We start from the raw sequence: 12,159 nt of genomic DNA, 5'->3' as shown, positions 1-12,159 counted from the left end.
TTTTTTAGTATTATCCTTTCTTTCACCTTTGGAGCTGTCCCTAGAATGGAGCAGTTGAATGCTTTATGGCTCTGTTCAAGTCTTATGTCATCGATTGCTCCATTGGTCTGGCTTGGTACAAAGGGACTGATCGGAGGCAGTGTGATATTGTGGCAGCCCCATTTATATCTTGTATTGTGCGGGCAGAGCGCCGAACACAACTCAAGTGAAAAACTATGCCATTATACCAGAGGTATCTTTTGTGTCGGCTGCGCCAATGGATCTGTGACTTTGATGAGGATTCCATCATCCGTAACACGCTTCCTCTTTACTGGGCCTCCTGCACTGCATGAAAAATTTAACAAAAGATTTTTCTTTTTAGAAAAAACTTTGTGGTTTACCATTGATCACATAAAACTTGCTGTGTAGGTCAAGTGTGTCTTTCTGTGTGTATACTGTGTAAATATTAGTCCTACGTGGCATCACATAAGTTGCCATGAACTTGTTAGTCTGCTAAGCTGACAACAATAATGCTAATGATAATTGCACTCAAATTTCAAACACTACATATATGTATTTATTTCCAGAAACTAGACAGATGTATACTGTGCTGTAGGATCTCTTGCTATACAAAACTATAATGTACTTTACATCACAAACTACAGATACGTCATTGATGTGATATGCTTCAAATTTTGAATTGATGTCTTGAATTTGTTTTACATGAGTATATCAAAAATGGAAATGATAAACACTATCATGACAAAGTACAGAGTATTTATAGTGAATATAGAAGTCATGGTGTATGAGTAAAGCTGAATTGAAACAGCCAATTCAAAGAAGAAAGAAAGTTTCCTTGAAATCAGCCCAACCCAGGAAAGCAGTGAAAAAAGAGCTATAATTGCACAGAGACTCCGACTCCCACTTTCGATGGGAGATCTCCCGCTGAAAGCCCATTTTTGCAGAATCTTTCGTTCTCCCACTTGAGATTCAGTTTCTCCCACTTGAAATGATTTCTTAATTAATTTCATTGTAGTTTGAAAAATAAGCCTTAGATAGCGCAAGAGAGCATCTGGAACCCTCGAGACCGCAAGGGACTACACACAACTTGATGTGCGCTTTGTGCACATCAAGTTGGAGTCTCCCATTTGCTAGGGGTTTCAGGCGGAAGAATCTCCAGAATGTGCTTGGGGTTGGAGTCTCTGATTGCATGGATAATTTGCTTTTTGAAAAAAAGATAACAGAACTAGGAAAGTAATACAGCAATACTACATAGCACTATATTTACATTATTTACAATGACAATACAAAATAAAAAAAAATAAGCAAAGTGCATATTATATAACAATTTACATAAATCAGCATGAATGCATTAACATATACACAAAAATATATTTAAAATATTTACTATTGCACAATAAAGTTACTATTATACCACTATTCTCATTTTCGTAAATAATTGTTAGATAATCATACCCCAAATGACAAAAATGTCTCTATGTTCTTTTCAACAATGTTTCTCAGAAGGTTCTGGTGATGAAGATCCCACTTTGAGCCAAGGTGTCTGTCGTGAGAACCAGAATGCTGTCAATCCTGCCATTGAGGTGGCCCCAAAGGGTACAGTAGGAGCCCTGGGAAGCCTAGCCATGTCTTACAACTCAGACAGCAGTGAGGACAGTGATACAGAGAGTACAGGCAAAGGTGAGTTGGTCTACCTGTTCAGGGTCCTGCTTTATCAAAAGATATAATCAATTGAAAGTTTCCTTACCACACAGGCTGCCATAGACTTATGATAGAAATCAATATTATCAATTATAACTATTCATAAAACAGGGCCCTGGGGGTGTTTTACAAAACTTTTCTTAGAGTTGCGAACAACTTGAGAACAACTGGTCATCAGTTCTGATGTGTTGTACTCATCAGAATTTCAATAATTCAGCACAAGAACTGATCACCAGTCGTTCATAAGTCATTCGTAACTTGAAGAACAGCTTTATGAAACACACCCTTGGTATCATAACATGTCATGCATTTTGTATGAATAATATTCATGATCAAATTTTGCTGTAGACCATAGTTGATGGACGAGGATGTAATAATTACTTTCTTCAAAGAATCATGAGATCCACAGAGTCAATTTGTTGATATTTTTTTGCCACTTATTTTGAACAATACGCTATCTTAACGACAAACAAAAATAGAACTAGACTTAAAATCTGTCAGAACACTGAAGGGAAACTGTTTGTAAAAATGGATATTCATTGAATTTGTACATTGTGTGATATATGTTTTCTAGGCCAAGCAAAATGATGTTGACATATATGTATAGTGCCTTCTTTTCAGACACAAAATGTTTATACCAAAACTTGATAAAGAAATGTGAAATGTTTATTGTATAGCCTACAGATGGGTCAGACACATATCTCAACCAATTTCAAAAAAAAAAAATGTATAGATGCACAGTTTTCCGCAACACAAACTGCTATATGGTTACTGCTAACCCCTGCCAGGCCCTCATATTATCCATGGAGAATGCGCAATATGACTTTTTGACAAGCAACTCAAGTGAAATATAAGGTAAACTTTTTTATGCGCTCACGCTTAGCCCACCCAAATAATCAAACTGTTTTATGGTCAGCGAGCATTCAGACTCACATGGAAAGGTGATTAGTTATCACGGTTCAAAATGATGCTCTGACCCTTTTTTTCATGTCACGATGTTTCGCCAGTGAAAATTCAGACTCGTGAAATGCATTACGATTTGATATCGCTGTACCATTGTGGGATACTGTAAAACCAGTAGCATTATGGGCATGATGCTAATTGCAAATTGGACTTGACGGCTTTTTCGAGGCATGAAACTTGTGCTACAATGTAGTTAGCGCCTGACATTCATTGCATTATGTAGATAAAACTTTCATGTGCAGTTTACTCTCACTTGGCTCCTGGATTTGCAAAAGTTTTATGCACCTACTGAAAATGTCCCAGTTTTACAGTGATTTTTTAGTGTGCTGAACAACCTGATAATGTTCATGCATGCAAATTCCCATTAGGCATTAGCAAGAAAAGCTGTTACTCATTCTTTATGCAGTGTTGTGTACACTAATAATTATGATAAACAAAAGACATTGCTGAGAAGTAACTGCATGTCAGTCTATGGGAAGGTGCATTTTAATACCAACTGTCTTTTATTAAATTTTACCAGTAATTGACAGATGATATCATTGACAGAATCTTGGTTTTGAAGGGTTTTGGGGGTATTTTTACAGGTAATCTGAAAAAAAAAATAGATGAATTATTATAGAATAATGGAACATATTCATATATTTTTTTTTTAGCCATATATGTATAAAAAGTGATGTCCAGGATATCATACGTAGATCAATGCACCTTTTTGAAGGTATAATACACAACTTGTATGTTTCCCTGAAAATATATTTTGTTATCTGTATTAAAATAGTACTTTGACTATCTGGATTCTCTGTTATCTGGACACTGACTGGCTTACATTTGTCTTTTAATGTTTTCATGTATTTTCAGTGCCAAACCTCACTCAAAACAAAAACACCTTCAACCATTATGAGACATCATTGCAGCGAACTGTAACTTTTAAGTCAGGTCCAGAGATGATTATGTCATTGGCCGGCGCTGCGCTTGTCACTGGCACTGAGTGCACAGCAGTGCTTACGGTACAATGCAGCAGCAGTATTCGACAAGTTGCATTAATTTATTGATCTCATTGTAAGTCTATATCAATAAAAAGAAATGCATGAAGGAACATGAAGGAATATTTTACTTTTATTTTGTTCTGTTTCCTATCATATGAAGTGTGAAACATGACAATGCCATGCATCTAATCATACTAATTAGTAAATTGGTAAAGTGTATACATTGTACCATAGAATGAGGAATGTACGTGTACATTTTAGTTTCGCGAGAGCCAAGATTCACAAAATTAAGATTCACAAAATTAAGATGCACATAAAAGTTCTTGTCTACAATGCCTGCATTGAATGTTTATGAAAAGTTTTTTTTTACTGCATGAAATTAAAGTGCACCCATTCAGCTGACGCCATATATCAGAGGTAAACCTTAATATCTGTGTGGTGTCGGCAGAATACTCCAGTGCAAAGGCTTGGGAGGTGGAGCTTAATTCTCCACACCAAGTGGGAGTGGCTTAGTAGGAGAGCTGTTGTTGTTGGGATTTTTTTTTTTGTGGGCGGAGTCTGGGAAGAGAAATGGGGTAGGAGTTAGTTGAGTAGGCAGACTGCGATGACCTTATGGTGGCTGTGAAAGAAGAGTTCACCCTGTGAAAAAGGTCCTGCAACCTTTCCAACCCCCTTTTTTCCCCCAAACTGAAATGAGGGATTACTTAACTCTGAAGAAAGACAGCCGTCCATTCATTGTAATTCGTGATTTGCCATAGAGTGTACTGTGGCATTTATTGCCTGCTTTTCGATGGTATGCTTAACTAGCCATATCTGTTGTTGACTTCTGTGATTGGTCATCTCATATTCTGTGATGCCTGCCATTTATCTTTTGCAAAGGTCTGTCAACCTTCCTTGTGACCCAACTCACAGACAAGAACTACTTTGCACTGTAAAACACCCCCAAGCTTATTTCAGTTCATTGAGGAGGAGTCCCGAGTATACTCGGGCAAGTGTCTATGGGAAATACGTGTTGTAGCAAAATCAGTCCATCCTCAATGGGTTAAAAGGGATCATATAGTTTTGGTTGAGATGGGGAATTCAAATTTTAACTTTTTGTGAAATGATTAGAAACAATTTATGAAATATCAAAGAGCAAGCAATTTAAAGAGGAATTCAAAAATCTCCCAAACAAAGTGAAACAAAGTGGTCCTAATGAAACATGGTTCCCACGATTTAATCACAATTTCTCTGTTTTTGGAAGTCACAACTATTTCAAAGTCAATTTTTATTAACAAAATGAATTGCTCTTTACATGCTGTTTCATATTTCATAAGAAGTTTCCCATTATCTGACAAAAAAAAAGTTGACAACCTGAAGCCTCATCTCAACCAAAAGTACACTATCCCTTTGACGACACAGGCTAGGACACAGAACTGCTTCACCATTTAACCGTTAACCTGTTGAAGACAGACTGATTTTGCTAACAACACGCACTTCCCATAGACACTTGCCCAAGTATACTCTGGACCAGACTTCTACGGGTTAATGTGCCAGTCACATAGCTCTACATGCTTGCTCTTTCATCTTTATTCAGGAACCCATCAAAGCTTGACTTACTGTGTACGGTAGTTGTAAAGCCAACTCAGGTATAGCAATGTGCCATGATAGTCTAACATGGAGGCCGTGATAATACAATAGAGATTGGGTAATCTCTTTTCATTGAAGAATTGAGATATCTGTGTCTATTAACAAGGAAAACACTCCAGCGTGCCTGCCAATATTGGTGAACAAAGCACAGGAAGGTTCAAGTAAGAACTTTGCAAAGTTTGTCATCACAATTATATGTTAAAGGTACTGTTTAGGGAGCAATGATTAAAAAAAAAAAATTGCATTGTCACAATTGATGCATGTGTAGGTCATTAGTATTTAACACAAAACATTTTACTCTATAGAATTTTCCCAGTAAAGCTTAAAATATAAGGAGATGTCACAATTTTTCTCAATTAACCATAACTGTAGACGTTTTTGTCTAGAAATAGTATCTGTTGATCACATTTTGTATATTGTTGAACAATATTTAACGTCAATTATACTGACTAGTATTTTTACATTGGTTGTTTCTATCCCTAACTCACATTTTAGAACTATTTTGAAGTGTTGAAACTGGGTTTTTGTTTCAATTGCAAATGGTAAATACTAGAAAAGCACTCTGAGAGCGCAGACCTCCGCCAAGCAGCTACTTTCCAATGATGATCTTGCTCTTCCATACGTATGCGTGCTGAAAAATCATCTGATTTCCCAATATATAGAAGCCTTTGTTACGTCATAAACCCTCAGCTGCGCGCGGGCCTCGCCCTTTCAGAAGCTAGAGCATGCACTTCAGTGCGCGTATGAAAACCTCAAAAATGCGCAGCTTGTACTCCCAAGTTCATTGACCCTTCCTGCCAAAATATTGCAAATCCTTCATAAAATACATAAAAATTTCTGGATCACTACCAAAATTTAATCATCTGTTCCTTGTGTCATTCTCAACCTTTGCTGCAAGTTTCATCCAAATCCGTGCACAACTTTTTGAGTTATTTTGCACATGGACAAACAAACAAACTAACTAACAAACAAACCAACGGTAACAAAAACATAACCTCCTTCCCTTGGCGGAGGTAATAATGTCTTAAAATCCTTGCAGAAGGTATTTTACAGCGCAAATACACTAAATTCACGAGCCACTTCTTTATTTCACTAAAATGCTCGCAGACCTCCAGTGTTAAATTTGCGTTTGTCAACTTTAATACATTTTCACTGAGAACAATTTTTGTTCCTTCCAACCAATGGTGATACTGATTGGTTAATCTCTATCCATTGACGGGCCTGTGTGCGATGTGTTGTACCACAAAGGTCTTGTCACCTATAGTTCGTCCTTCCCCTTCCAGACTTCAAACTGCTGAGAGCACTCAAGGCTTCTCAATGATCGACTGCAGTAACAAACAAAGAGAATTCAGTGTTATGAAGCTGATTTTACAATGAGATTCTGCGAATAATAAGTGCTGTGGTTCCGTATCTCCATGTTGAGTAATCACGTAACATGAACATAAATTTTGGCTGTTACGAGTTGAAGCATGTTACAACGAAAGGTGCATAGATTCTGTGACTGCACTTTCATCTGAATGCATGTTTAATAACCCTTTGAGGATCCGCTGATTTTGCTTTAACACACATTTCCCATAGACACCTGCCTGAAACTCAGGACTACATGTATAATTAGTCTTCAATGGGTTCATAATACGTGTACATCCAAGGCCTATTGCTTCTAATTTATTTTGAGGGCCACTAAAATGGCTAGAGCCCACTAGCCATGTTTCAGGATGGAAGACAAGACGAGTGCTGTATTAAAGACGGAGAGTTGAACAACTACTCACAAAACCTGACATTTCATCATGATTGTGCTTTGTACCCACAACAGAATACAAAATGAGGTAGAAAAAAAGTTTACGCCTATTCTACCATGTTTGTCCTTCTTCAGATATTCATTTGTGGAAGATATGCACTTTATTTACATGAATTAAGCCAGGTGTACCATTTTGTCACTCCATCTAAACTGTTGATTTTGGTGATGTCTATGATAAAAGCAATTCTGGTTGTTCTAATTCTTGAACAAACTTCAAATAAAACATGGAACTTCTCAGTAAGTTTACTACCGGTAATTATTTGACACGGTGATGAACAAAGTTTAAAGTCAGAACTCAGAATCAGGGTTTGACATCTAAACATTTCTCGGAAGCTACTGATCAGAGACCTTGGTACTCTAGTTCTAGATAATAAGATGTGAAAAATTACTCTCATCAGAGGATGTTTTGAATGGAAGTTATCGCTTGTGAGTTTATGTACTTAAAGTAACACAGGGAAGACAGGCAGCACAATGTTACACTTAATGCTTTAAAGGTCCTGTTTACCTGTGGGAGGAGTGATTTGAAAAATGTTCAAGATATAACCTTTGATGCATATGTGTAGTTCAATTTTATCACAAAACATTCTACCATATAACATTTTGCAATAAAGCCTGAAATATATTAAGGAGATATCTATATTTTTCTCATTAAACTGTAACTGTAGATGGTTTTGTCTGGAAATATTTTTTCATAACTACACTGTAGGCCTATTGTTCACATTTTATATATCTAACATTACTAAACATTGATTTTACTTGTTCAAATCTTGACATTCTTAATAGTTATTTCTATCCCTAGCTCACATTTTAGAACTATTTTGAAGCACTAATGCAGAGTGTTGGTTTCATCTGCAAAAGGCATTGACCATGACTATCACGCACATGATCATACAGTACTGTATAAACTAGCTGTGATACCAGACATTCATGCTCTATGGATACGACTGGGTACATACAGAGGACAGCCACAATATAGCGATTTAGATGGCATGATTGCATGGACCGATTACAGAGCATAAGCTGGCAAAAGATTGCACATAATTCTTGTTGTTTTGTGGAGACAGTAAGGATCTATTGTTGTTGTTGTTGTTGTTGTTGTTGTAGTTGTTGTAGTTATTATTGTTGTTGATGTTGTTGTTGAATATTCTGTTTATGTGTGGTATATAATCTGTCATACAGCCCAAACAAACTTGGTGCCTGGTGGTACTCTTTGATTGAAAGTGGAAAATAGCGACAGGAAGAGAAAATTGAATGGCAGAGACTTGACATGCCAGCAGGCAGAATAGCCTGTGAATGGAAGATGACACTGAGAATCCTTTTTCAAAGAAAAGACAATTAAAATGTGTGTGTGTGTGTATGTGTGTGTGTTTGTGCATTTGTGTTCAAAGTCTATAGTATGTATTGAAAGGAAGACCTCTTCTGAAAGGTCACCTGCTCAAAAAGCTCATACTTATTGCAAAACCTGTTGATAAAGTTCACATGCCCTTTTCATCGTTCTGTAGTCACTTCACATGCCGCACGTGTGCTGTAGTGTGTGTCTGTTGCTTATTGTACTGGACCAAAGTATGATATGCAGACAAACATTGAGTGCGTGTGTGGATGTTGATGCGGATATGGGTGTGTGTAAAACGCTTCCAATGTCCATTTTTTGTCATATGAACATGTGTGAGAGAGTCACAACTCATGCACGTAAAAGATCCTGCTTCATTCATTCATCGTAGAGGGCAGGATTTTTAACCTAGTGAAGTGGTCCCGCCTCACGTCCAATTGAACCCTACGGAAGACCAGCTTAGCATAGCTGAATATGGGCTGTCCAGCCATCTTCTCAGATGGAAAATGAATAAACAAAACAAAAAACGATCTTGAGTTAGGCATAATATGAGTGATAAACTTTTAACATATTAAGTGGAGTAAAGGGTAAGCAATAAGAGTAAATAGCCACCACTGCTATAAATTCCTAAAAGGCTAACATCTATGGATAAGGCATTAGGTGTGATTTCAACAGCACAGCAACATTCACATGACTAACTGTAATTAATACAAATGTGCCTAGATGAAGAAATATATATGGTAACCAAAGGCAAAGGTTAACATTGAGGACGGGCTGATTTTGCTACTATACGCATTTCCCATAGACACCTGCCTGAGTATAATCGGGACTCATCTTCAGCGGTTTAAAGTTCAAGTACTAGTTGATTTAACCAAAGGTGGTATGAACCTTCAGTTCCACAAAGAACTTTGATCCCCATGTTGGCATATGAGTATTATTGCCTTAGTCAATGTAATTTGTGATAAAAGAAACGAAGGAAAGAGAATATTGAATACAGAGGGATGAAGATATGCTATTTAGAAGAAATTTTTATCAGTTGTCCACCCCTGTACAAATTAATTTGTAAGATCGCAACAGCAAATGGAACCAGTGGGATTCCAACCTGTCATGTATTGCATGGGCAGTAGATGACGGTAGATAACAGAGTATTTGTTCCAAGTTCATCTTGTCACTGCTGGTAACCAGGGACAACCTGGTGGTAGTGTTGCTGCCTGGAAAGCAGTGGATGACAAGTCTGAATTCCACTGATTCCTTTTTTCTGTCATGTGTGTTTGATTATATAGCAGCAGTTGTGATCTTTTTACATTTTTAAAAGAGCTCATTATGCCTCCGCCACGAAGTGGTGCCGGAGGCATTATGTTTTCGGGTTGTCCGTCCGTCCGTCCGTCCGTCCGTCCGTCCGTCCGTCCTTCCGTCCGTCCGTCCGTCTTTCCATCCGTCCGTAATGAATTTTGTGGACAAGGTAACCATCAAAACCTGTTGAGGTATCCTAATGAAACTTGGCATGTATGTGTATTATGGGGTGAAGTTGTGCCTATCAACTTTTCGGTGCACGTGCTCAAGGTCAAAGGTCAAAAGGTCAAGGTCAAATACATAAAATTTCACTATTTCCACCATATCTATGCAATGCCTGAAGATATTTTCTTGAAACTTGGTGTATACATGTATTACCCAATTTAGATTCTCTGGTGAAAGTTTGGGTCATGAGGTCAAAGGTCAAAAGGTCGAGTAAAAGTATTAAAACTTCTTTTTTTTTCTCTGTAAATTGGAAAATTGTTCAAGGTATCTTCATGGAACATAATATATACATGTACTGACTGGCAGTGATTATCTAGAGAATGTGGGGTTCATGGGGTCAAAGGTCAGGGGTCAAAGGTCAAGTGCAACACTTCAAAATTTTACTATTTCCCTCATGTTCATGCAATGCCAGCAGGATTATTATTTTTTTTTAACACTTGGTGTATGCATGTCTGTAACCTAATAGAAATTCTCTGGAGAGTTTTTTTTTCTTTTTCTTTTTTCTTTTTGCCTCAAAGGTCAAAAGGTCAAAGATCAAGTGAAAGTGCTGAACTAACTTTTTCCTCCATATCTCGGAAGTGGCTCAATTTATTGTGAAACTTACTGCATATTTATGCATGTTCTACCTGAAAGTGATTATCTTATGAATTTTAGGGTCAAAGGCCAGATGAACATGGTAACAATTTACTATTCAGTACAGAAATTGCACTTTTTCTCCATACCGGTACCATGAAAATTACTCCATGAGATGCATAAATGTATGAATGGGTCAAAGTCAAGTTAAAGTCCTTAAATCCCCAGATACATGCTCTCCTATTCATCCAATTAAACCAAGGTCAAGGAAGGTGAACATTCAACACATTTGTGACAAACTTGTCATTTCAATATTTTGCCAGTTTTGTGAAAATGTAATCACACATTGTCCACATGTACTATCTAGACCTATTAGGAGAATCATGCATTATGGCGGAGGCATACCAGTCGCCATAGCGAAATTTCTAGTTTTCAGTCATGTAGTCATGCTTGAACACTGTAAATGTAGTGATAGATTGTGTCTTTCATGAGGACCATATATTTTTGCCTTGATAGGCAAATGAAATAAAGGTTCCATTTAAAAAGGGTGGTACAAAATGAGTCCCGTTTGGTCCACCCTCCCCCCCCCCCCCCCAAAAAAAAAAGAAAAGAAAAAAGAGACAAAGCAGAAATGAGTGAAAGATACAAATATGATACGGTTGGTAAAATGATGATTTGCTTGTTTGTTTGTTTGTTTTTTCATTTCTTTGTGATTTTTACCTTACTTAGAGTCAGATATACAGTAAAAAGGTAAATTTGATTCATGAAAGTTTGGTCGTTGTTGAAATATTCTATAAAGCCATTGATGGTAGTGAGTGTCCCTGAGGTGAAATTGTCAAGCCCAGGTGTGTGTTGAACCCAAGATCTCCCTTGCTTCCCTTTTTTCACAATTGCCGAAGGCTGATTAATTTTTTCTTTGTGATCAGATGTGTGATTTAGTCTGGATATATTTGCCTGAATGCACACAATGCCTGTGTGAACAAAAAAGTCGGTTACCTACAGCCTCCTCTTCCATGGTCTGTCTGCTCCGGTGTGCAGTAATCATGCAATATGTTTCATAACCTCCCCAAAGGTCTAGCAACCTTTCTCAAATACTCAGAGTACCCATGGTGTGAGGCAGGTTGGAGAAAAGGTTTCATGTCCTACACTGTACCTTTCCTCACCCTTTGGGATGGGGGGGGGGGGGGGACAGAGGGTAGGAGAGGACCAGGAATTGGTGCCAAAGTGCTCATTTTTATGCAATCTTGCAAAAAGCTCTGGAGACATAAAACATTCTTTGAATTTCATTGAAGCAAATAAAAGCAGTATCATCACTCTGTCTGTGCCCCTTCCTCACAGCCTTCAAGCATTAAACATCTACCCTTCATAGACACCCTTCTTAGTTGCCAACAATTAGGTCATCAAATTTTCAATTGAGAACTGAATTCAGGAGATCATGTGAAATTGGCTTCATTTGTTTGTTTGTATTCTCACTATGTTATCAATATCATGATTAAGAGGAAAATCATGTTGAACAACTTCTTGTAGCGACTGAATGCTGATGTTGTACCAGTTGACTCATATATATCATAGAAGTTAAAGATCTTTTTCCTACCACATCTTGAATAAAGTCCCTACTAATTATGCAGTTCTTTACTCCTAGTACAGCAAACAGTTTGCTGTTA

General features: G+C 37.5%; 1 protein-coding gene across 1 annotated transcript in view; it reads left to right on the top strand.

The window, feature by feature from the left end:
• The window catches only part of LOC139739046 (FMR1-interacting protein NUFIP1-like), a 49,226-nt gene that overhangs the window by 23,633 nt on the left and 13,434 nt on the right, over positions 1 to 12,159 (top strand). The window contains exon 2 of the mRNA XM_071649659.1: positions 1,504 to 1,680. Within this exon, the coding sequence (XP_071505760.1) occupies positions 1,504 to 1,680 (177 nt within the window). The remainder of the gene's footprint in view (positions 1 to 1,503; positions 1,681 to 12,159) is intronic.

The sequence above is a fragment of the Diadema antillarum genome, unplaced genomic scaffold, assembly GCF_040938485.1.
Source record: "Diadema antillarum isolate AM-2024a unplaced genomic scaffold, OU_Dant_1.0 seq00000781_RagTag, whole genome shotgun sequence".
NCBI lineage: Eukaryota > Metazoa > Echinodermata > Echinoidea > Diadematoida > Diadematidae > Diadema > Diadema antillarum.
The sequence above is the reverse complement of the archived record's forward strand: the minus strand, read 5'-3'. Positions and strand labels throughout refer to the sequence as shown.